We start from the raw sequence: 27,263 nt of genomic DNA, 5'->3' as shown, positions 1-27,263 counted from the left end.
GAGTGAATTTAAAGAGTGATTGAACAAAATCACAAACCTTTGGTACTCAAATTCTTGGCACATATTAGTTTCAAGTATATACCACTTCTTTATCTATGTGCCTATACATTTGTTTTAAAGCGGAACATAAAACGGGTGCATATGCAGAATATAGGGCCAGATCCTCAGCCAGCGGTGCAAATTTAGTTTGTCCTAACTTATGTCATTTAAGTTACGTTGCCCTAAGTTGGTGTCATAAGTGCCGTATCCACAGCGCATTTGCGTCTAAATTTGCGCCAGCGTAACTTAAATTCAGAGGCGTAAGGCGGGGTTTTCGCAAGTGGGAAGGAAGTGGGCGTGCTTCATTGTAATGAGCCGTGACCCCATGCAAATGAGCCGCCGGCCGTACTGCGCATGCGCGCACGAATCGGGACCTCACTGGGCATGTGCAGAACTGGTCTCGGCGCAATCAGTGAGATAGGTAAAAGGCCAAGTGTACTTAGTTTGAGGATCGCCCTGTGTCTAAAAAGCCCCACACACACACACTTCTCTTGCAAAAGTATATCCCATTGTTTCCCTTCCATGAGCAATTTGCTTCTGCTCTGTTTGTTTGTGTGTTGGTAAGTTGTGTTTGTGAGAAAAGTGTTTGAGGAGTTGGAGAGTCTAGTTGTTGTTTGTTTTTGCGAAGTGTCTTTATTTAATTTGTTTGTTAGTGTTTTTGCTGATTGTTTTTTGGTGTTTGTTTTTTGTTTTTTTGTTTGTGCGTGTTTGTTTGTTTTTGAATTTATATTAGCTGTGTCCTTGTGTGTTTATATTTGTTTGATTTTTTTGTGGTGTATATTTTTGTCTGGTTTTTGGGTGTGTATTCTAGATTGTTTGTCGGGTGTGTTTGTTGTTGCTGGGTGGTGTATGTGATGCCCCCCAAACGCAGGAAGCTTAATTTCACCCTGGGAGAGAAGCAAATTCTTGCTCGGGGCATTGTGAAATATGGGCGATTTCTGCATGGCCCTGAGAGCCAGAACACCACCCCGGCCAGGAGGAGGCAGCTTATTAAAAAAATCACGGACCAGATCAATGCGGCGGGGGGGGGAGACCAGGACCCCCGCTGGCATACAGAAAAAAAAAATGATCTGAGGAGCGTCGTCCGGAATAAGATGGCAAGGATCGACGCCCATACCAGGGGCACTGGAGGAGGGGGACCCTGCCCAGTCAGACTGACGGAGGAGGAATGGGCAGTGGCCCAGTGTTTCCACCCACAGCAGGTGGTGGGCCTGCCTGGCTATACGTCAGATGTTCCGAGGAGGACAGGTACGTTTTTTTTTTTAATCTCTGTTGATTAGCATGTGTGGGTGGGGGAAGGGCAGATGTGCCAAGTGTGTGGTTCCTCAAACATGTGATTGTTTTGTGTCCTCCACAGATGGCCAGGAGGTTGCAGGCCAGGAGGTTGCAGGCCAGGAGGTTGCAGGCCCATCGGGCCAGGCTGCTGCACCACCCCCAAGACAGGCTGATGATGAGTCCCAAGAAGGGCAGGATTCCCCAGGGGAGGGGATTGGCCAAACCTCCACTCATGAGGAGGTTGAGGGGGAGGAGGTTGAGGGGGAGGAGGATGAGTGGGAGGAGGATGATGAGGGGGAGGAGGACGAAAATATGCAGATTGGCCGGGAAGTCCTCCTGGCCACTGATATGATGACCTTTGAGTCTTCCCCTGAGGCTACCCCTGAGGCTGGCACCAGTCAGGCCACCATCAGGGGTAGCCCCTCCCACTTCTCCCCCAACAGGCCTCCAGTCACAAGGGTCACTCTCTCCCCTCCTCCAGGCCCGCAAGACTCAGCGGCAGCCAGGGGGCCAACCCAGGAGACCGTGGCTGTGGGCGAGCGTCTGTCGGCCAGTGTGGTGAAGGACAATGCCCGGCAGACCCGCACTCTTGGGAAAATACTTGAAAAAATTACGCAGATGGAGCACAGCCAGGGTGAAATGATGGAGACATTCGGTGATGTGGCCACCAACTCAACGGCGGTCATCACATGTTTGAATGACATACAGACCGCCACAACACGCGTGGCCCATGAGCTGAGTGCCCTGACCCAGGCTGTGCAGGACAATACTAGGTCTGGCCAGGCCAATGAGGCTGCCCTCACTGCCTGTCTCACTCGAATTGCAGGGGCCATGGAGGGCAGGCCAGCAGGGGCGGCTCCTCCTTCCCCAGCTCACCCCCCCCAGGAGGCTCCTCCTTCCCCAGCTCACCCCCCCAGGAGGCTCCTCCTTCCCCAGCTCACCCCCCCCAGGAGGCTCCTCCTTCCCCAGCTCACCCCCCCCCAATGGACATCCTCCGTGACGGCGTGCCCGTGGCCGTGGCCGTGCCCCTGCCCGTGCCCCTGCCCAGCCAAGGCGTAGCAATCGCCGCCGCTAATTAATTAGCTGGGATACTTTTTTTTTTTTGTTTATGCATTTTTTATTATTATTATTTAATTTGGTCTTCTGTACTTATGATTTGATTTATGTGTGTGAATGATGTGTGAATGTGGGGGGTGGCATTCCTGATAAATTAAGGGTGTCACCCTCAGTTTTGGTGGAGTAGGGATCCCCAGGACCAGGGAGAAGTGCAATCCCAGGTTTCTGAATGGTGTATGAATGCACAGTGACATAATTGGAGCCGTGGCGTGGCGTTACTGCTCCCAAGTCCCAAAGGGGGGGGGGACTTGGATCTAATCCAATTCGATGTGCATGTGATGTGTCTGTGCTAGGAACCACAGTGGTGTGCATTCATGCATTATCATTGTGACTTTATTGATGTGCATTTACAGGGAAAAGATACATTCTTATTGTGACATTAATCATGTACGTTTACTGGGAAAAAATGCCTTCTGCAAGGCGTCTCCTGGCTGCTGTGCCCTCAGCAGACTGGGTAGAGTTGGTTGGGGGGGTATTGCCTGGGTCGGGGGTCAGGTCATCACATAAGTCAATATGCAGTCCCCTTCTCAGGGCAAAGTTGTGGAGTATACAACATGCCCCAATTATTTGGCACACAAAGTCTGGGGAATACAGCAGTGTACCCCCAGACTTATCCAGGCATCTGAAGCGGGACTTCATAAGCCCAAATGTACGTTTAACCACTCCCCGGGTACGTATGTGCGTTGCTCTCCTGGGGTTTGGGGGTTCCTGAATGGGGTCATCATGTGAGGTCCCAAGGCATATCCAGAGTCACCTGTAAGGGAAAAGACAGGAGGATATTAGTCATGCATGTGCCCCTTGTGATGTCAGCATCATGGGGGGGACATACCTGACACACATGTCACTCACCAATCAGCCAGCTGTCTCCATACATGTTCTGGTCCAAATCTCTGGAGATCTGTGTTTGCCTGAAAATATAGCTGTCATGGCAGGATCCCGGAAATTTAGCACAGACGTGCCAGATGAGGCCATGGGCATCTACGATCACCTGCACATTTATGGAATGCCAGCCTTTACGATTCCGGAACATGTGCTCAGTATCATGGGGGGGTTGTAGTGCCACATGGGTACAATCAATGGCCCCGATGGTGCGTGGGAATCTGGCAATGTGATAGAAGTCTGTCATGGTCTTCAAACGCTGGTCCTCCTGGGTGGGTTTTTGAAATTGATTTCCCATGCGCCGCAGGATTGCAGGGACCACTTGGTGCACACACCTGCTGATGGAGGATTGTGCCATCCCAGCCACGCCTCCACTTGTGCGTTGGAAAGAGCCAGTGGCAAGAAAATGCAGAGTTGCCAGTACTTTGATGAGTGGCTGCAGTGCATGGGAGCGTTGTGTTGGGCTGGTAAGATCATCCTGAAGTATTGTTGTTAATTCCAGGATGGCCTCACGGTTAAATCTGAAGTTGCGGAATACTTCAGAATCAGGCATGCCAAACAGATCTTGGCGTGGGCGGTATACCCTCTCCTGTGCCCTCCTCCTCCTCCTCTGTGCCCTCCTCCTTCTTTGCGCCTCTATAGACACTAATGCAGCTAGGATCATTGATGGTCCTGGCATTTTGGCAGACAGATTGTCGTCCTGAAAGTGTGTGTGTGCTGAGCTCTTCCTCAATGGTGTTGCTTCAGCAGACATTCAGACGGCATGTGTAAAATTAGGGCTGCTTTTATAAAGTGTAAATTCCCACCGGGAAACTAACAGGTGCGCACAAGGGCGTAATCTACGGCGCACACACTTAATTCTGTGGATCGCCCTATCTCCCTCATTTGCATCTTTGCCTATCAAAAAAAGCGGCGTGCCTAGCGTAATTTGCGCCCGAGAATGCGCCGGTGTAATTATTTTAGGTAGGACGGAAAAGCCGGAATTTCAGGCGCTTCTCGTTTTGAGGATCGGGCGCAAAGATACACGCCGTGTAAATTTAGAAAAATCGAGTTAAGTCGGCGTATCTCTTTTGTGGATCTGGCCCATAGTGCTTATATTATGTGTAAAACAGATGCTCCATGATCTGATCCCCTTCTCTCCATTAGCTCTAGGCAAAACTAGCATTATATTCTGCATATGATGGAGAAAGAAGGGGCATTTCATTTCCTGGGTCCGCTGTGAAGATTCATTCGATATTTGTTCTGTGAAATGCTATGCTTTTTGCTCCTGCTTTTTATTTTCATATATACAGTATATCATATATGAGTTTTACTTCTCAAAAATGCACACTGAAATGTGGTGTGTATTGTAACTGGAAGGATTCACTGTGTTAAATTTTTCTTTCAGTCATATTTTTGCTGTGGCAGAGGAAGCATTTATACTCTCCCGGAACTCTGAACATCCACCGAACATCCTTCTCAGGTGCTTGATTGTTTTCTTTCTTGCTTGGATTTCTTAGACACTTTATTTTCTCATCAATGTTTTTAATGCTATTTCACTTTTTTGAAGTACTGTTTTCTTAATTTTAATTTATATATACATTATATATAAATCTCATTGTGAAAAACTAGGAAAGCAGATAAACAGGCTGCCTAAGCACCCAGGTCCTGACTTAACCACTTCAGCCCTGGAAGGATTTGCCCCCTTAATGACCAGGCAGTTTTTTGCGATATGGCACTGCGTTGCTATAACTAACAATTGCGCGGTCGTGCGACGCTGTACCCAAACAAAATTTACATCCTTTTTTTTTCACAAATAGAGCTTTCTTTTGGTGATATTTGATCATCTCTGCGGTTTTTATTTTTTGCACTATAAACAAAAAAAGAGCTACAATTTTGAAAAAAAATATATTTTATATTTTTTTCCAATAATAAATATCCCAAAAAAAGGCAAAAAAATAATTTCTTCATCAGTTTAGGCTGATATGTATTCTTCTACATATTTTTGGTAAAAAAAAATCGCAATAATTGATTGTGCGCAAAAGTTATAGCATCTAAAAAATAGGAAATAGACGCATGACATTTTTATTAAAAACAGCGTCAATTTAAAAAAAATATATATTTTTTTTACTTCTTGCTATAATAAATATCCCCACAAAAAATATAAAAAAAAACTAATTTTTTCCTCAGTTTAGGCCGATATGTCTTCTACATATTTGTGGTTAAAAAAAAATCGCAATAAGTGTATTTTGATTGGTTTGTGCAAAAGTTAAGCCTGGTACACACAATCAGATTTTCCGTGGACAAATCGTAGGACTTTTGTCCAAAGGCCGTTGGCCATGAACTTGTCTTGCATACAAACTGCAAAGACTTGTCGGCCAACAAAACACGTACTGTAACTACATGTTTTTTCCACTCTTTAGCACTACCCTTCGGGCAACTTCTGCTAACGTCGTGTTATGGTGAGCATTGCTTCTGAGCATGCGTGTTTGTACTTTGGAGTTTTGTCTGAAGGACCTCTGTACACACGATCGGATAATATGACAACACACATTTGTTGTGGGAAAATTTTAAAGCATGCTATCCAACTTTTGTTGGCGTAAAGATCCGACAACAATTTTCTGATGGAGCATACAAACGGTCGGATTTTCTGACAACAGCCTGCCATCACACAATTCCCATCGGAAAATACAATTGTGTGTACAGGCTTTTATAGCATCTACAAAATAGGGGATAGATTTATGGCATTTTTATTATTTTTATTTTTTTACTAGTAATGACGGTGGGACTGCAACATTGCAAACAGATTGGACACTTTTGACACTTTTTTTGGGACCATAGACATTTATACAGAGATCAGAGGTAAAAATAGCCACTGATTACTGTATACATGTCATTTGCAGGGAAGGGGTTAACACTAGGGTGCGATCAAGGGGTTAAATGTAGTTGTTTCTATCCGTGGGGGTGGGACTGCCTGGAGGAGGAGACCGATCGCTGTTCATACTTAGTATGAACAATTAATCTGTCTCCTCTCCCCTGACAGAACAGAGCTCTATCTGTGTACATTGACAGATCTCCGTTCTGTCTCTCTCAGAAGCGATAGCGGGTGGCCGATGGACGTCATGGCCACCGAACACGTGCATCAGCTCCGCATTCCCCCTAGTGGTCTTAAAGCGGCTGACGTATAGCTATGGCGATTTGTCCAGGAGAGCCAACCTGCCACAGTACAACTGCTGCTCCTGGTCCTCTAGTGGTTAAAGTGGTTGTAAACCTCTTACATGAAATACGAACAAAGCATATCCCTCTATAGTGTGCTGTAAAAATAGGAAGAGATAGACCGGCCACTATACACCTCACTGGTTAGCAGGTAAAAGCAGCATCAGCTCGATTCAGACATGTTTCGTCCCACCCTCGGTGCTTAATCATGGAGATGAGGGTCTGCTGGTGGCAGGGGAATAAATTCCAACATCAGCTGCCTAAATATTGTTGTAGGTAAACCACTCTAAATAGACAGGTGAGTGAAAAAGTGCACCGTGTAGCATAGGAGTCTAAGCCCCTGAAAAGCAACCACAGCCAGAAACTTCACGTGTTATATAGCAATAATGAGAACTGATAGACAATTTAGAGGCTTGCATACAAAGGTGCAAAATGTAAATATGGATTAAAAACAATGAGTGCAAAAATGGTAAAAAATGTAATATTGCATATGAAATGCAAGAAGAAAAAATGACAAACTGCCACATAGATCCTACAAAAGCCTAATCCCCTAGTTAATACAATTTTAAAAAATATAATACAAATTATTTGTGTTTAGTTATTTAGTATTTACTTTAAAATTTGTAGTACGAAAAAGCTAAAAAAACATGGCTTGAAAAAAAGGAGAAAATCTTAGGTGGCGAGGACGGAGATTCTGCCATGAGTGTGAAACTCAATCAAAAATAACAAAAAAAAAAATCCCAGAATTCACAAGTTTTCACCAAGAGAAAGAAAGGTGACAGACGAGGGACCTCCAGCTGATTGACAGCTGTTCCTTTGTGATGTGTAAAATGGGGTGTTCCTTCCCTCCAATTAGTTGTTAGGGCTTTTTTCACTGAGCTCTGCAGAGTGTATTTTCAGTTCTCTTCCCTATTTTTCTGACACCTCAGACAAGCTTTATAAATGATGCCCTTTGAATGGCTTTAGAGGAAATATGGCTGTAGATAAACAGGTACAGGATTTGTTTTATCTCTGTGTATCACCTGAGGTCTGTCACTGCACTGAGCCAAAATAGAACTATAATCCCCAGCAATCCCAGGGTCGAATGACGGCTGCAGCACAGCTGGCTAGTTCTGGGAGGGTGTCATATGATTGTAGCACTAACCCCGAGGGAACTGCTGGTTCGATTTGGGTAGCACTTTACCTCTGTGTCTCCGCCGTCTAGGGTACTAGATGAGAGCTGCAGTAAAGTCAATGTCCACATGACAGGTGTCTTTTCTGTGCCTTTATTACACAACGGGGTAAAATAGTAAAAATTTGTGGAAGGTGAAGGGATAGCAAAATGGAAGACAGAAAATTCAGGTGTAACTGGATATAGAAACAGTCCTGCTTCCAAGGACAACTTCAGGGCCGATCCTAGGGTCATAGGCGCCTGGGTGCAGAAATATTTCTGGCGCCCCCACATGGGCGTCATCATTTTACTAACTCCTCCCCTTTACAAATGTTTCTATGGCAATGACTCAACCACAGAGATGCTCCCCCACAAAGTCTTCATTACCCTGGGATCCTTACATGATCTCCTAACAATAAAAAAAAATACGGGAAGAGAAGCAAAGTACTTTATTGGGACCCGGAGGGAGAGCCTCTGTGATGGACACAGAGAGGGCTTCTGTTAGAGAGTCTGTTAGATGTTCGGCGCCCCCAACTCTACAGGCGCCTGGGTGCAATGCACCCTGTGCACCCTGCCTAGGATCGGCCCTGGACAACTTTACTTTGCCACTCTAGCCAGAGTGGGTACAGTGCATCTGGACAGGCCTCTCTCACCAGCCTGGCAGCCAGAGTGTCACTCAGAACTCTAGGATTAAGTCTCTGCCACAGACCCTCCTGAAGAATGGAGACAATTGCGATCCAAAATCCTTCTTGACTGGATTCAGGACCCAGTTCTCCTTCAAATAACTTTAGTTAAATCAGCAACTGATAGGTGACCCGCGTCCAGCCTCTCAGAACCAGTGTCCTCTGATGAAAAGACAAGCCTCTCCTGAAACACCAGCCTCGTGCTCGGTATCCCCCGGACAGGTTCCTCATCAGTCAGCTTCCTCCAATTGGACAGACAGCCCAGGACCATTTTGCAAATTGGGGACCCAATGGGTCCACAAGCTAGATGAATGTGCTCTGGACCAACGTGGTCCCGTAGCCAGGAACACTGTGACACACATACCCCGGCCAGGAGGGCCACACACAGGGGTGGTGGGACGACTGCCCAGCTCAAGGGCAAGAACACAGCGACCCCGAACCAATGGCATCTTCCCTTTACATACCCCTTCCCAGCATGCACCGCAAGGCGATCAACCCCCCTGATTGGCTGCCGGGAAGAAATATCCAACTGCACTTGACCCCACTGCTGCCACCTGTCGGCCTGGGGCGGGACTCACTCCCCAGACAACGACAGTATGCACAAACAGTACAGCCAAAGCTGGAGCAGAGGCCCCAAATTTAACCAAATTAACAGGTTCAGAGCCTCTCTGAACTCCCTCTAAATTTACAATAGCACCGGCTCTGAAAATAGCCAGGCGCTACATGATGTACTCCCGTAATCGTGCCCGTTGTGCGCCCGCAGCAGCTTGTGGGAGGTGCGCTCTGTGATTACAGTCCTCCAGATGCTGCTGATCACAGATTGAGGTAAAGAGCCAATCAGGGGCCTTTATCTTTACCACATAATCAGCTGTGTCCAATCATAGCTGATCACGATGTAAGCAGAAGCCGGTTATTGACACTCCTTTCCTCGTGTGGACAGTGTGAGGAGAAGAGTGCCAATAACCGGATTCCTTAGAAGAGACATGTACACTTATAATCAGTGCCCTGATTATCAATGCAGTCTCAACAGTGCCCACCAGTGCTGCCAAACAATCAGTGCCCATTAATGCCTCCTCATTAGTGTCACCTATCAGTGCCACCTACCAGTTTCCATCAGTGTCACCTACCAGTTTCCATCAGTGCCGCCTATCAGTGCCGCCTTTTAGTGCATCCGCTTCAGTGCTGCCTTATCAGTACCCATCAATGCAGCCTGTCAGTGCCCATCAATGCCCATTAATGCAACCTATCAGTGTAGCCTCATCAGCGCACATTAGTGAAGGAGAAAAATTAGTGTTTGCATCATTTTAAAACTATGAAATTATTATTGTTTTTTTGTTTGTTTGTTTTTTTTGGTCTTTTTTGGTTTATTTAGCAAAAAAAGCCTCTACTATATAACTGAAGTGAAACCAATATACTGTACATACATACATTACAATAATCTAACTATTTTTACTACTTTGATATTTTTCCATTTATGTCCCTTTGCTTCCAGTGGACATTCAGGTTCTGGTAAGACAGAGGCTGTCAAGCTATTGTCCCAGTACCTTACTACTCCCCAGAGAAGACAAGGAGACAAGATTTTACAGGTAAGTCATGCTCCAAGCTTCATAACGCACAAGACAGTAGACTTATTGGTAGTTTTTTTTTCACTCTTTGATAAAATTATATATACCGTATATATATCGAGTATAAGCCGACCCGAATATAAGACAAGGCACCTAATTTTACCACAAAAAAATGGGAAAACTTATTGACTCGAGTATAAGCCTATGGTGTCCATCTGTATGCCTCACTGTGCCTCACTTTGCCTCATTGTGTCCATGTGCATGCCACACTGTGCCCATGCCTCACTGTGCCCATGCCTCACTGTGTCCATGCCTCACTGTGCCCATGCCTGACTGTGCCCATGCCTCACTGTGTCCATGCCTCACTGTGCCTCACTGTGCCTATGCCTCACTGTGTCCATGACTAGACTTACGTTTAACATGGGAGTATATAAAAGGGGTGCCCAGCTTTGAAAAATCGGTGCTCCCCGGTCGTAGGTCCCCTGGACAATAAACGTTGCACACTTGTAGAGGAAGAGTTTGGGGTCCAGGAGACCTACAGCCAGCCGGTACAGGGTCCCCAAAGTCCGGGAGATCAGGCGCAAAAAGGTGACTCAAGTATAAGCCTAGGGGGGCATTTTCAGCACCAAAAAATGTGCTGAAAAACTTGGCTTATACTCGAGTATATACATTAATAAACATTTGTTTTTATTTAGTTGTTTTGTACTACCTATACTTTTTTTTCTGTTTCATAGCTTCTGGATTTTTTTAAGGTCTTGGAAAGTTTTGGACATGCCAAAACTGTGTTGAATAGAAATTCCTCTCGATTTGGGCAGAGTCTTCAGGTGTTTCTTCAAAGGTAAAGTGCATATCCACTTCCAGACAAGGATATATAAGTGTAAGGTATTGCAGGCACATACTGTAAAACATTTTAAAGAAATACTATCACTATCTGATAATTAAACAAAAATCTCAAATCAAGTTAAACCTTAATGGTGAACTGATAATGTTCTCCAGCAAGCTGTGCAACTGTGCTAGAGACAGATCATATACCTATTTTACCTTCATCTGAAGCAGATTACAGAAAGCAGATTCCAGACAGCCACGTACAGATATTGTAAATGGGTCTTTATCATAAAAACTGTGTTTTGTAGCTTTTTTTCTCTGTGCTTAATGTATCACCAATCAGACTCTGTCCCACATAGCAGGTTAGAATGCAATTGGTAGTATGACATAATACTGACCTTTTCATATATAGTGTCTTGTAAAAGTATTCATACCCCTTGAAATTTTCCACATTTTGTCATGTTACAACCAAAACCGTAAATGTATTTTATTGGGATGTTATGTTATAATACTATTAGAATGTCACAATTGTGACATTTTAACACATGAATATGCTTTCATCTAAACCATTCCATTTTATCTCTGGCTGTATAGTTAGGGTTGTTGTCTCGAAGGTGAACCCCCACCCCAGTCTCAAGTCTTTTGCAGACTCTAAAACCTCGTACACACGCCCGAGAATCCCGTCGTAAAAAAACGTTGTTTTCTCGACGGGATTCTTGTCAAACTTGACGTGATTCTTGTCTAGCTTTCCTTGCATACACACTGTCAAGAAAAAATCTTGTTGTTCTCAAACGTGGTGACGTACAACACGTACGACGGCACTATAAAGGGGAAGTTCGATTCCACTGGCACCACCCTTGGGGCTGCTTTTGCTAATCTCGTGTTACCGCGTGTTAGTAAAAGTTTGGTGAGAGACGATTCACGCTTTTCAGTCTTGCTTTTAGATCGTTTTCTGGGGTTCAATTTGTGCTTGTGGGTTCATATCTTTTCTTTCAGGGCGTGTAGTCAGGTCGTATTTGTTTTTACAGTGCATTCCTGTCCGCTCATTTCTGATTTTCAGGCCGACATAGGACTTGCTGTTCTTCCGTGCGTTCTGTTTAGTTTGTTCTGATCAGACGTTTGTTTTCTAGCCATGTTGTGGGTACGTTATCGTCCTAGAGTTCGTGCTGTGCAGTCAGTTTTTGTTGGTCTTCTTGTTTCTAGACCAAGACAAGTCCATTAACAGGGTGAGGATGTGTTCATGGACCAAGGATTGGTTGCTCCAGAGGGACCAATTCTGTCACATGCCTCTGTTGCAGGAGATTCAGGAGAATAATCCTGATGACTACAGGAATTTTCTTAGGATGTCTGACCCAGTTTTGGTGTCCCCCTATATCACCAGGCAGGATACCTTTATGCAGGAAGCCATCAGTGCTGAGCAGACGCTAGTTGCCACGTCACGCTATCTGGCGACTGGGAGAAGCTTGCAGGACTTGAAGTTCACAACAGGCATCTCCCCCTAGGCTCTGGGCCTCATAATCCCAGACACCTGTTCTACCATTATACAAGTTCTGCAGGAGGACTGTATGAGGGTAAGTTTTCTCCTTAAACATCACATTCTATTTATTTAATGTATGCTAATGTATTGTATTTCTTTCCTCCTTCCCTAATTCCCATGATTGTAATATGCTGTGAATGTCCCCTTTGTCCCCATGCATGCTGTAATTTTTTAATGCCATTTTTTTGGCCTACATGCATATGTCCCTTCACTAATCTCCCCAGCATGCTATCCAGGGCCCAAACACACCTAGCCTAGTCTGTTAACAATGTATTTTGTCAGCTCCATTGTAGTGCTCCCCCCCCCCCTAAAATGTGTTCTAAAGTTTATTTTCACATACATTTTATTTTTGTTTGTTTTTTTGTGGTCCCAAACTCATCTAGCCCCCCCCCCCCCCCAAATGTGTTCTAAAGTTTATTTTCACATACATGTTAACCATGGCGAGGTTTGGGGTTCCTTGGCTCTGAGGAGTGGTGTCCTCCCAGTCTTCTCACCCCTATGAGAATGAAACAAAGGGTATACTTGGCACACAGATATTTGAGGGCAAAAATAGGAATATGAAACATTGCTTGGAAGTGGGGTACAAGTTTCTGTTTGGGCAGAGTTACAAGCAGAAGACATGATTTTTCCAAACACAAATCTTGACTACTCACCTTTTTGTGACACATGTCACACATGTAGACACTCCAAAAATCCACTGGAGCACCTGTGTGGGTCACCCTAAAAGGGTTGTTCTGGTGGCCCACACCAGTGCTCTTGAGTGCAGATGTGTAAACAGCTGCTGAGTGTCCTCTCCTTTACACTGATTTAAGTTTGCATTTCATTCTAGTTACAAACACATCATCTATACAACAATGTAATAACATTTCTTGAATACAAACAGGCATATTAAAGTTTTTTTAACCCTGTATCTTAAAAAAACATTGTATGTAGTGGCCGAACGATGTGTCTGTAACGACCGATTACTGTGCCCACAAAATTTAGAAAGATTACATTTTCTAAGGTCCAATAGTAAAAAGCAACAACATGGAGCAAATGCAAGTTCTGAAATACAATAATAGGGACACAGGAGTAGTACTTTTTTCTAGCATTCTCTTAATGCTCCTTAACTTTTCCGGCTCCCTCAGTTTGAGGTCTGACCACCTCTTTCTGAGCTGCTCCTTCGATTTTTTCACCCCAAAATGTCTCTTTAGACTTTTGACTACTTTCTTCATTATTTTGGCCTTCCGTAGATTAGGTTGGGTATAGGGCCTATGCTTGCCATCATAATCCGACTTTCTCAATATGTCCACCATTTCCGTGTAGGACATGTTAGATGCCTTGTCCCTGCTCCTCATTCGTGATATTTCCTCAGGCTCCGGGCTTGTGTCGTCGTTGGACAAATTATTAATTTCAGACACCTGCTCATCTGACTCTGCCATGTCGTCGTTTTTTTCTTTAATTGGCCTAATTGCAGACACCTGCTCATCGGATTCTGCCATGTCGTGTGCGGGGAAACATCGAGAAAGAACGTCACGGGCAGGCGACGTGTGCGGAGTGTCACACATGCATAGTGTATATAAAGCTAACACATATGTGTCGTACCTACGTTCGGTGTGTGGAGGAAGGAGTAAAAAGCGACGAACGTCTGACCTATACTGCATAGAGATTGAAAGGCCTATATGGGGATGAATATTACTTTATTTTAGACTGTGATTGACATTAGTATATTTGTCTTGTGTTTTGTCTTGCAGAAAAAATTTCTGAACCAAGAGTTCTTAAGTGAATTTATCGATCGGTTAAGGGAGGTGCCCGCTCTTTGGGAGACCAAAATACCCATACACAAAAAAAGAGGGGTAAGGAAAGTAGCGCTGGAGACCCTGCTCCCATTTGTGCATACTCGCTTGCCCCACATAACCATCGAACAGCTGGACACTAAAATTGGGACCTTGAGAGGCACATACAGGAGTGAGCGTTTTAAGGTCCTGGCTTCTCAGAGGTCTGGATCAGCAGCAGGGCAGGTATGTCCCAATGTTGTGGTACTACAACAGACTGTCCTTTCTAAATGACCACCTTGAAGCAAGGCACTCACTTTCCAGCCTTCCCTGCAGCCAAGATGATCCTTCTCTGGAGCAAGATGAGCCTTCCATCCTGGAGGAAGACCTGCATGTGGCCATCTGGAGCCAGGTATAGTATTTTAAAAATATTTATTGTGAAAAAATTAATGCTGTAAAATAGATGTTAATATATAAAAAAAAAAAAAAAGTTTGATCAAAAAGTGTTTTCCATATCAATAGACAGTAGTGGCCCCAAAAGTTGGGGAGAAAAGAATGAAAACTGCTGGGGTCAGAATGATTGTCTTTTTTCTATTTATTTTCATTAAATTTGCAACAGTCGTGAGCTGAAAATTGTGTGTGATTGATGAACCCAAAACTCAAACTATGTCCCTTTTTTATACACAGGATGACATCGGCCAGGATGAGGGTCTGGAAAATGTCAGGCAGCAGGAGGCCAGGGTGAGTGGCAGAGAGGAGGTGGCAGGAGTGAGTGGCAGAGAAGAGGTGGCAGGGGTGAGTGGCAGAAAGGAGGTGGCAGGGCCAAGTAGCTGAACAAGGTGCCAGGTGCCTCCCATCCGCCTTCCACCAAGAAGGGCCAGGAGGAATAGGAGTGTGAGCGAGGCAGCACTGGCCCTGTTTAAAGAGGCACAGGCCACCCTCCAACAACCAACCACCCCTGAAGAGGGCTATGCCGCCCTAGTTAGCATCAAAATGAGCCAGGTGGCGATGGGCCAGCGCCTCCTATGCGAGCCCCTGCTAATTAGTCTCTTAAATAAGGGGGTGATGGGGACACTTACAGAATCCACTGTAATTTGTAACCACGGCCATCCTCCTACACCACCTTCTTCTCAACCTCCTCCACCTTCTTCTCCTTCACCTTCTTCTTCTCCACCTTCTTCTCCTCCACCTCCTTCTTCTCCACCTCCTCCCCCTCCACCTTCTTCTCCTCCTCCTGACATGAGTACACCTCCAGAGGCACAGTCTCCAGGCAAGCGGAGAAAGAAGGCTGCAGAGCAGGCTGCAGAGCAGGCTGCAGAGAAAGCAGCAAAGAAGACTGCTGGGAAGGCAGCAAAGAAGGCTGGAGGGAAGGCTACCAAGAAGACCAGGAAGTGATGGCCTTGCTTCAAGGTGGTCTGACAGAAGACAGGCTGTTGTAGTATCACAAACTTGGGACATATATCTGACCTGCTGCTGTTCCTGACCTCTGGGAGTCCAGGACAAGATTGGGCCCACACAGAGTTGCAAAAATTGCAGTAGGTTTTCCAACGCTGCCTTCTATTTATTTTATTATTATTATATACCAGAATAAATGGTTATTTTACATTTACATTTAATACTGTGTTTTAAATGTGTTTTTCTTAAACCTAAAAATTTAGCTTGTGTGTAGGCAGGTAACTTTCAAAAATGAAAAAGGTCTAATTAAAAAGGGACAGATAACACCAAACAATCTCCTTGAAGGTAAAAAAAAAAATACAAGATAATAATGTTTAAATTGGGGTAACTTGACACAGCAAAATTAAAAATAAAATCATGGAGATCACTAGAAATGAAATAATAATTAAAAATGCAGATCTGTATTAAAAAAATATTAATTCAAAAATATATCTTGCTCTATAAAATAATCAAAAATATTCATGAGATCAGCATTCAAAATGTTGCAAAAAGTTAGTCAGAACTCTGTGAATATCAGCAGCAAAACAAGTTCATTATTGTTCATTATTGTACCATTCTAAAGAAGATTTAAATGCGCAGCATTTAAACGATGCAATCATTTTTACAGCGTGACGAATGTGCTATCTCCATTTCGAATGCTAGTTTTACCAAAGGTGCGCTCCTGTCTCATACTTTATTCTGACTATGCGCGGGTTTTAAGACTCGGAAAAGCATACACACGAACGTTTTTCTTGTCGTAAACCAGCCTGACGAGAATCATGACGAGAAAATTGAGACTCCCGATGAGTAAATAGAGAGCAGGTTCTCTTTTTTTCTCATCGAGATTCACGACAGTTTTCTCGACGAGAAACCATACACACATACATACAAAACTGCCAGCAGTTTTCTTGACGTGAATAATGAGCGTGTGTACGAGGCTTAACAGGTTTTCCTTTATGATTGCCCTGTTTGGCTCCATCCATCTTCCCATCAACTCTGATTAACTTCCCTGTCCCTGCTGAAGAAAAGCATCCCCACAACATGATGCTGCCACCACTATGTTTCACGTGGGGATGGTGTGTTCAGGGTGATGTGCAGTGTTTGTTTTCCACCACACATGGCGTTTTTCTTTTAGGCCAAAAAGTTCAATTTCGGTCTCATCTGACCAGAGCACCTTCTTCCACATGTTTGCTGTGTCCCCACATGGCTTCTTGCAAACTGCAAACAGGACTATTAATGGCTTTCTATTAACTGAGGCTTTCTTCTTGCCACTACTCCATAAAGGCCAGATTTGTGGATAGCACGACTAAAAGTTGTCCTGTAGACAGATTCTCCCACCTGAGCTGTGGATTTCTGCAGCTCTTCCAGAGTTACCATGGGCCTCTTGGCTCATTCTGATTAATGATCTCCTTGCCCAGCCTGTCAGTTTAGGTGGACGACCATGTCTTGGTAGGTTTTCAGTTGTGCCATACTCATTCTATTTTCAGATGATGGATTGAACAGTGCTCCATGAGATGTTCAAAGCTTGGGATATTTTTTTGTAACCTAACTCTGCTTTAAACTTCTCCACAACTCTATCTCTGACCTGTCTGGTGTGTTTCTTGGCCCTCGTGATGCTGTTTGTTCACTAAGGTTCTCTAACAAACCTCTGAGGGCTTCACATAACAGCTGTATTTGTACTGAGATTAAATGACACACAGGTGAACTCTACTTACTAATAAGGTAACTTCTGAAGGCAATTGGTTCCCCTAGATCAGGGATATGCAATTAGCGGACCTCCAGCTGTTGCAAAACTACAAGTCCCATCATGCCTCTGACTCTGGGTGTCATGCTTGTGGCTGTCAGAGTCTTGCTATGCCTCATGGGAATCGTAGTTTTGCAACATCTGGAGGTCCGCTAATTGCATATCCCCGCCCTAGATTCTAGTTAGAGGTATCAGAGTAAATGGGCTGAATACAAATGCACGCCAAACTTTTCACATACTTGTCCCACCTTGGTCTATCACATAAAATACATTTATTTTTTGGTTGTAACGTGACAAAATGTGGAAAATGTCAAGGGGTATGAATACTTTTTCAAGGCACTGTACTAAGCTATGTTTGAGAAATGTCATCTCAGATCCACCCCCCACATCACATCAGATTCTCCTTTCACATTAGATTCCACCTAGAGCAGATCTAGACAGGCAGCAGGAGGTACAGTAGATAAGGCCCTCTTCCAAATGCTGGGGGGCCCTGGTTGCTGCCATCCTAGATTCCATGGTTCGGTTGGGCTGGCCACCATCATCATAGCAACAAATGATGTCATGTCTACAGGCTGCTCAGGATCTTTTGTTGTTATGGTGCTAGCAGCGTGCCTGCCTGGCACGATGCAAGTATGGCGCAAGTTGTTTGTGTAGCCAAAGCATATTCCATTCCAGGAGCTTCCATTGCCATTCTCCACCTCTATCATCCTGAGTTACCCTTCCATAGAAGGTGAAGGATGTCATATTACCTCACTGCACCTCCATACAATGTTTGTAGCTTTAGGATTCAAACCTTCTCAATAGTATTCTAATTTGAAGAGGTCTAATTGTACACTCTAAATAATGAATAAAGTATATTTTTCATTCTAAAAAGTTCATTGCATTGCAAGTATTACAGCTGATGTACAGCTGTATGTGGAGTACGTCACCCATTGTTGTCAATCTTGCCTCCTTAGCGTTTGGTGAACCTACCTTACTGACTTTTTACTGTTGACCAGGTTGGACTTTGCTTCCTATTATTTCTCTATTATCTTGGAGATAGCACAGAGTCCAAAGCTGGTTCCTGCTAACTGGAGAAACAACAGTCTTTCTGCAATACATGATGTATTTCTTTATCCCCATAATATGGAAAAAAAAATTTAATCTCTATAACTCATGTATATTCAACACTGCAAGAAGTTACACAAATTACTTTTTCATCTTCATCCCATTTTATTAATTATGCATTTATCTGATATCAGTACATTTCTTCTCAGCTTTGTCATTCACTTGGTAGATTCAAACAGTTGAATAGCCTTTGTTTTTACATTTTTCCTCTACCATTCTAGATTCTTCTAAATACAGTTTGTCACTCAAGCAGTTTCTCTAAAGGATTGCTTTGATTGTGTGGGAGGGATTGCAACTTTTAGATGAACCCAGCCCCATTCACTACTCACAGGCCAATCTGTATCCTCCTTGATTCCCTGAAATCAGCCAGATGTATAGGCCCTGGAGTCCGCTCTTGCTATACTGTAGTTCACCATTCAAATAATGGGCTGCACAACAAATGTGTTCAACTGCAGCTAAAGTTTCACTCCCATCCAAAGCCCTGCCCCCAACATGTTTCTCCCGTGATTAAGCCCTGCTGTGGGTGAAACGTGTTTGGGGCAATGTTTCGAGTTGGAGTGAGCAGTGTGCTGTCATTGCAATAAATCTTGCCTCAAGTGGAACGTGTTTGTTGTGCATGTACATGTAGAAACCGTTCATGTGATTTTAACGGCTGTTAGCGTTAAGGCCCCATTCACACCTCAGCGTTTTGTAGCTTGAAGTTCCAAAACGCTGGAAGATAAAAAAAAACAATTATTCTCTATGGAGACTCCACTCCAAGTCGCTTGAAGCCAAATGCTCAAAAAAGTTCTGGAGCTTTTTTTGTTGCTCAAATTAAGCAGATTTAAGTGTTTTTGTTGTGGTTTTTATTCCCACAGAAATGAATAGAAACGCACCATCAGCGCATGTTCACGAGACTTTCTTCTCAAACTATAAATTGTAAAACACAAAATATTAAAAATATATAAATAAATATAAACTAAGTTCACAATAAAACAAAAAATCATCATAAATAAATTATTAATATGAAATAATAAATACATAAATGATAATTAACCCCTAACATATTTTTTTTAAATAAAGTATTATAAATATTAATAATAATAAATAAACACCCAAACCAAAAAAAATAAAAATAAATAATAATAGTAATTTATTTATTTATTTTGTGTTAGGGTTAGAAAGTTAATTATTTATTATTATTATTATTATTACTTTATATTTTTATGGGTTAGGGGTTAAGGTTATGGGTCAATTTATTTACTATTACTTAGTATTCATTTATTGAATTTATTTTTGTTATATATTTATGATTATTTTTATTTTTTGTGTATTTATTTTACATTTGTTTATTCATTAATTAGTATTATTAAAGTGGAGGTTCACCCAAAATATACATTTTTAACATTAGATTTAGGCTAATTAAGGGGAGCAGAAACGGGTATTTTTTTTAAAATCAATGCCGTACTTACCGTTGTAGAGATAGTAGAGATAGATGTTCTCCTGCCGCTTCCGGGTATGGGCTGTGGGACTGGGCGTTCCTATTTGATTGACAGGCTTCCGACAGGCTTCCGACGGTCGCATCCAGCGCATCACGAGTTTCCGAAAGTAGCCGAACGTCGGTGCGCAGGCGCAGTATAGAGCCGCACCGACGTTCGGCTTCTTTCGGCACCTAGTGACGCGCTGTATGCGACCGTAGGAAGGCTGTCAATCAAATAGGAACGCCCAGTCCCGAAGATCATACCCGGAAGCGGCGGGAGAACATCGATCTCTAAAACGGTAAGTACGGCATTGATTTAAAAAAAAATACCCGTTTCTGCTCCCCTTAATTAGCCTAAATCTAATGTTAATTTTTTTTTTCCGGGTGAACTCCCGCTTTAATATTAGTAGTAGTAGTTGTAGTATTATCACCTTAACCCTAGACAAAAATAAATAAATAAATAACCCTGTGTCATGAAGCTAGTTCAGCTAATACTAATTCTCATACAGCTAATGCAAATTCTTCTGCAGCTAATACTAATTCTTCTGCAGCTACTGCTCATTCCCTAATGCTCATTCGCTTAACCCCCCTGGCGGTGTTCCCGAGTCTGACTCGGTGTGAGATTTTTTGGCTATGATCGGTAACCCCGAGTCAGACTCGCTGAATCCACAGGCATTGTTTACTTACCTTGCCCCTGGATCCAGCGATGCCACTGCGCTGTGTGAGCGAGCGGGACCTCGCTCGATTCACACAGTGTCCTCCTGTGCCGCCGATCTCCGTTCCCTGCGACGTTACGCCGCACGGGGGCGGAGAACGGCTCCGAATTCAAAAAGGTAAACAAACACAATACATACATTATACTGTAATCTAATAGATTACAGTACTGTATGTAAAAAATACACACCCCCCTTGTCCCTAGTGGTCTGCCCAGTGTCCTACATGTACTTTTATATAATAAAAACTATTCTTTCTGCCTGAAAACTGTAGATTGTCCATAGCAACCAAAAGTGTCCCTTTATGTAAAAAATGGTTTAAGAGCAGCTAGAAAACAGCGATAATAAATTATAATCACTTACAGAATTGTGCGATAGCGATTTGTGGGGAAATTCGTCATAAAAAAATAAAAGTAATGACAGCGACAATTCTGCAACTGAGCAAATTTCAGTGATTTTGAGTTGATTACATTATTGAATAGTTTTTATTATAATTATATTATTATTTGTTATAATTATTTATAATTATTTATTATATTATTTATAATTTTGTTTTTAAAAACATTTCATACCCGGGATGCCTACTAGACTCTTATTTGGTCAGATCTAAATGAGTTATTCCTAAGAATTACAGGCCTACAGTATAAATCACCAAATTTCCTTGCAAATAATGGTACCGCTTTCAGCACCTTTTTTCTGAAAGAATCATACCGCCAGGGAGGTTAAGCGAATTCTCATGCAGCTAATACAAATTCTTCTGCAGCTAATGTTAGCATTGGGGAAATTAGCATTTGCTGCAGAAGAATTTCCATGAGCTGTATAAGAATTAGAATTAGCTGAACTTGTTTCCTGACATAGTAATATTAATAAATATAATAATAATAATAACTGAATATATAAATGTAAAATAAAGAGACAAATAAAAATAATCATAAATAAATTCAATAAATGAATACTAAGTAATAGTAATTTAAATAATTACCCCTAATCCTAATCCTAACCCTAACCCCAATGCCTGATCCTAAAAAATAAATGAATAATAATAAATAAAAAAGAAGTAAAAGCTAAGGGAAGAGGTAAAAAGCTGAAATACCTAGCAACAAATGATGCACCAGATGATAGTTGTCTCTATTGGCTAATTAAAAAATGGCAAAAGCTCAAAATGTGTGCAAGTCGTGCAAAAAAACATGCAAAATTGCACGTAAAAATGCACAAAAAAACCCTGTAAAAATTAAAAAGACGCTACACTCAGGTGTAAATGCAGCCTAAATCCAAAAAAGCTATACTTTTCAAATTCCATGCATGTGTGAGATGTAAATTTAAATCATTTGCATTGGGATAGTAAATAAAGTGTCTAAGGTGATAGTGTCTCCCTCCCACACCATCAGGTCGTCAATGTATCTGCGATACTACTTCAAATTTCCCAAAAAGGGAGTGTCACTTGAGGACACTAAACCCCTCCACCAACCCATATACAAATTTGCCAATGATGGGAATAATTTAGCACCCATAGCGACTCTCCTTTGTAAGTAATATCAAGCATAACATAGTTATGTGTTTAATACAAATTCTACTGTAGTTACCAAAAAGTCATGGAGCTCCTCATTATAATCACTTTTTATACTCAAATGATACCTCAAAGTAGCCTGTGCAGGAGAATTTAAAGAGTGCAGTGCTTTTATGCTGAGGGGTTGTTTTACTAAAACTGGAGAGTGCAAAATATGGTGCAATCCAATCCTCTTCCAGGCTTTTTGTTAAAGTTTAATTGAGCAAGCTAAAGTTAGAAGCTTGGTCAAATGTTGAAAGTGAAAAAATGTACTTTCTAGGCACCAATTACAAGAAAATAAACAATACATTTTATTAACAATCAATACATACACATTTTTTTTTAATGAGCATTAAAATACTGCAATATTACTACATTGGCAACTAGCTCTCTCCAATAATGGTCATAGATGTCAAAGCATGTCATGATAAACATGCATGACTAGACTATAGTGTAACAATATATTAAGCTCTAAATGTTTTGCTAAGATTGCTTCTTCAGGAGCTTGTATATTTTCTTTTTAGGCGCATTAAATATTTAGGGAAAATAAGTATTTTAACTGTAAAATATGTCTTAAACCTTCATGTATGACTTCAAATGTGCTTAGCGGCCATTGGCTGCCATGAAGTTAGTAAACCTGAGTAGCATAATTAGTACCAGCAATAACTAAACTGGACATACACTACAGTTTTACAAGCAGAACATTGAAGCTTCAGGCACAGAAAATGCCAAAAAGGATTAATTCCAGACCATCTAACCAAGTTAGAGAGTAGGGTAAATGTTGTCCGGATAGGGGGACCCACAGATGGAGGCAGTTGCCAAGAGTTAGAAGCTGATTGGCTACCATGCACAGCTGCACCAGATTTTGCACTCTCCAGTTTTTGTAAATGAACCCCTAAGTGTTGCCCACATGAGATCTCCTTTCCAATACAGATGTCTAATATGGAAAAGGACTGAATTTGTATTTTTTATATGTTCTGGGAGCCTCTGTACCAGTACCTGCAGATGTGAGTCTACCCATACTCAAGTCTCTCAAACAGTGAGCCGATATCTGCCATAATTGGGCACCCTTGCAGAGGTATACCTGACTTATGTATTTTTGGGACACCTTTTACATAATATTTGTTCACTCCTTTGTATAAGTTCATTTAAGGCATATAAAAAAACTGCATTAGTATACCCTTTTAAAACATGATATACTTTAGTTTCTTGAAGTTGCCATAGGGGGTCTCGTACTCTTGGGAACTGAGGATTATTCCTCCACCCATTTTTTTTGCATTCTTGATTACGAAGTCTGTTCTTTCTTTTAGACTTTTTATTTTGGCATATTTTGGTGCTTTGACTTACTTTCTCTACTCTTCTTATCTTTCAGACTCATTAGTTCCTGTTCCACCTTTTTCTAAATGATCTCTACAGCTAAACTCCTTGCCTGTATGGGAAAAATGTATTTCTCTCCCATGTGAAAGTAGAACCGAAGGAAATATATATTTTTCAAATTTTGTATAGAGGGGGGGGGTGGGGGGTTAATAACCAGCTTTTTTTTATCTGCATCTAATTGGGGAGATTTTACTCTACTTCTTCTCCCAAAGAAGTAATCCATAGTAGAACTAGTGTGCCCATTGGAAGATTTCAACCTCTATTCCTGTTCCGGTGACCACTCAAAATTTGGAGTGTTCTTACACTGTTCTTACACTATTGGAGATAATATTTACCAGGACAAATGGAGAGTAAACAAGGACATATGTAGCAATCAAAAGCTTAGCTAAAAAATCTAAACTAAATCTGAACTAAAAATCCCAAATTAAAAGTTTTGTCTACAGTTAGGCCCCTTTCACACTGGGCACGGGAGGTGCGGTGGCGGTAAAGCGGCACTATTTTTAGCGTCACTATACCATCGTATTTACCGCAATATTTGGCCGCTAGCGGTGCGGTTTTAACCCCCTCTAGCGGCCGAAAAATGGTTAATACCGCCGGCAATGCGCATCTGCAGAGGCGCATTGTCGGCGGTATTACCGCAGTTTCCCATTGATTTCAATGGGAAGGAGCGGTGTAGGAGCGGTAAACACCCCGCTCCTATACAGCTCCAAAGATGCGGCTAGCAGGACTTTTGGAGCGGTCCTGCTAGCGCACCGCTTCAGTGTGAAAGCCTTCGGGCTTTCACACTGAAGACTGCAGGGCACCTTTTTTCAGGCGGTATAGCAGCGCTATTTTTAGCACTAAACCGCCTGAAAAACATGTCAATGTGAATGGGGCCTAACACTTTAAGTTTTAAAATGATCTTCATTACTGTATTTATATACATGTATGGGGAATGTTCAATTTAAGATATGTCATTCCCAACTGTGAAATAGAGTAAGACCTTTTCTGTCCTTGTTGGTCAGTATCTGCCGTCATTATTTTGCTTTGTATTTTAGAGGTCTTATGGTGGGCTGCTCAGTGTCTCACTATCTACTGGAGAAGTCCCGTGTTGTGTTCCAGGTTGGTGATTTACCAGATTTTAAGGCTCTTGTCTGACTTTCAAACAGGTACCAAATCAAGTTACTGTGTGATGCACAAGCCTGATTAAGCCACATTATCCTTAATTTGTGCCTTACAACCCCCCATCCCTCAAAGACAGGGCTGTCATTTCAGAATGCAGTTGGCAGGGTTAGGTGTGGATAATTGCTGGATTTCAATATCACTTATGAATCAGCAGTGCCAAAGTTGATAGCCACGCCTGCAAAATTTCTAATCCCACCACTTATATGGCAGTTTCTCTGAATTCAGGAGTAGTGCAGAGGTGTAGTCATGCTATCATAAAAAGGGGCATAAGGTGCACTTCACTGACTTGATCAACAGGAATTTGTAGGAATTTTTGGAGGGGTGCTAAGGACAAACTGTAGGTACACCAGTTTTATTTTTCAACAAGTGTCCAAAGATGATCAGGTGGAGGGAAAATTGTTCAAAGACTTTAGTGGTATTTGATGTAATTACTGTGCAATAGTGTTGGGCGAACAGTTCGAGCCAAGCTAAATTTTGGCACAAACATAGCCTGTTAGCCCATTTGGCGAACACCCGAACTTGTGGTGCGCTCAGCAGGATGTTTGCCCGCTGAACACCCCACAATGCACTGCACAGTGCATTCTAGAGCCCTTATTGGATGGAACCTTGCACCTGACTGCTGGGGCACAGAGCACTGTCAGAGTTCTGATTGGACAAAGTGATGATGACTTTGTCCAAATCACTGCTCAGTGTTCATAGTTTCCACCCCACACTATTAAAGGTTGCTTCCCATGGGAAGCTTTTGCAGTGTGTTATTGGAGTGAAGATAGATAGAGCAGGGCTCAGTTTGCTACTAGCAGGGGCGGACTGACAACTCATGGGGCCCCCGGGCAATAGAAGATTATGGGGCCCCCGGGCTTACAGATGGCCACCACGCCAGGAGGCATTGCAGAGGCAGGGCAGCTAAAATCTCAGGATTTTCACATCAAAAGCATGTCTATTTTGGACATATCAGGGACAGATGTAAAAAAAAAACACAGATTTGTACATACTGTCCCTGGTTTTACTGAGCCTGGCATCCCTGATGGGGCCCCCTAGTGGCATGGGGCCCTCGGGCAGTGCCCGAGTGACTCAATGGTCAGTCCGCCCCTGGCTACTAGCCAGTTAGTGTGTTCACTTATTGTAATTTTGAGTATAGAGTGTAAGTGTAGTGTTAGTATAGTGTAGTATCAGTGCAGTGTATTAGTGTAGTGCAGTTTTTAACACAGCATTACATATCATTTAGTGCTGTATACAGTGCTGTATACCCCTTTTTTTCTGGATGCTGCATGTTTTTCTATTTTATGTCCCCTGTCTTCCCCCCCTTTTTTTAAATTGTCTGCCACAGGTTTTCTGACTGTGACGCTGTGTCCCCCCCCCCCCCTTTTTTTTTTACACAACTTTTCATTCAATAAAGTGCATCCAATCACACATTCTATTAAATCATGTCTGGGAGGCCAATAAGGAGAGGCAGAGATTCCCATGCCATTATGAGTCCACAGGCAAAGGTGACGTGGTCCATCCTCAAGCAGTGCACAGTTGTCTCTGTTTAGTGATGTTGCCCGCAGCCACAGCATGCAGAGGAGGTGGTGGACTGGCTTACTAAACCATCCTCATCCTCTATGACCGAAGCTGAGATTAGTGTGCGGTCCATCGCAGCTGCCAGAGCGGTTTATTCTGCCTCTAGAAGGTTATGGGGTGAAGACAGCACTAACACTCAAAGACCAATTTTTTCGCAACTGTGTGCCAGGAGCATCAAATTCAAATTTGCTTTCATCAAGAGTACCTCTATAGGGTTCTGGTGTGAAGGCACCACCCACACCCAAAGCCCAATTTTCCCACACCTGTTACTTCTATTCAAAGTCTGCGAAAGAGACACCAGACTTTATCTAAAAAAAATAATAATTTTGGCCTGGGTGTACTATAATTTGACTTCTTCACATAAGACTTGTTCACTGTGGCGAAAAACATTGTTATTTCCATCCAAAAGTCTGCCAAAGAGACACCAGAATTTATCCAAAAAATCTCTAATCTTGTTCAGAGTGCACTAAAATTATGGCCCCAAGCCGTTATTTACTAAATAAAGAAAGCGGAGGAAATCAATTTATATGTAATTTTTATTATTTTATTTATAAATGTCAGTTTTGCTTCAGCAGGTTCTATACATGGTACAGATGCACCACTTTACAGGCAGACTAAGGAACCATACCCCCCCCCCCCCCCCCGGCACTATATTTAAAGGAATTTTTCATTTTTATTGTTTCACTTTAAGCATCATTAAAATCACTGCTTCTTTAAAAACAATATTTTTTAAAAATAAATTGCATTGGTACATGTTCTTCAAGGCAGTACCAATGCCTCATAACTTTTCTATGGCCAATAACTCGAATATAATTCTTCAAAATGGGGACTTTTAATTTTTCAAGTTCAGGTCCCATAGACTTTAATATGGTTCACAGTTCGGGTCCAAACTTTTGCGATGTTCGAGAGTTCTGCCAGAAAACGATGCTGTAAAGTAAGAACTCTTTCAAAAATATACAGTATATTTAAAAAAAAATGTTTTATCAATTTACAAAATCCAAAGTGAGCGAATAAAAGAAATCTAAATCAAATCAATATTTGGTGTGACTACCCTTTGGCTTCAACCAGCATCACTTCTTAGGCTGGATACACACTATACAACCTTTGTTGTTCGATTTCCTTTAGATTTACCTTCAACTAT

The 27,263-nt window shown here is 42.5% G+C and overlaps 1 protein-coding gene across 1 annotated transcript in view; it reads left to right on the top strand.

Moving 5' to 3' along the window:
- The window catches only part of LOC120918288 (unconventional myosin-XV-like), a 111,064-nt gene that overhangs the window by 5,145 nt on the left and 78,656 nt on the right, over positions 1-27,263 (top strand). Inside the window, exons 2-5 of the mRNA XM_040329801.1 lie at positions 4,697-4,771; positions 9,830-9,923; positions 10,637-10,740; positions 24,436-24,499. Coding sequence (XP_040185735.1) covers positions 4,697-4,771; positions 9,830-9,923; positions 10,637-10,740; positions 24,436-24,499 — 337 coding nt within the window. The remainder of the gene's footprint in view (positions 1-4,696; positions 4,772-9,829; positions 9,924-10,636; positions 10,741-24,435; positions 24,500-27,263) is intronic.

This window comes from Rana temporaria, chromosome 12 (genome assembly GCF_905171775.1).
Source record: "Rana temporaria chromosome 12, aRanTem1.1, whole genome shotgun sequence".
Taxonomy (NCBI): Eukaryota; Metazoa; Chordata; class Amphibia; order Anura; family Ranidae; genus Rana; species Rana temporaria.
Note: the sequence above shows the minus strand (reverse complement) of the source record. Positions and strands in the feature narration are given on the sequence as shown.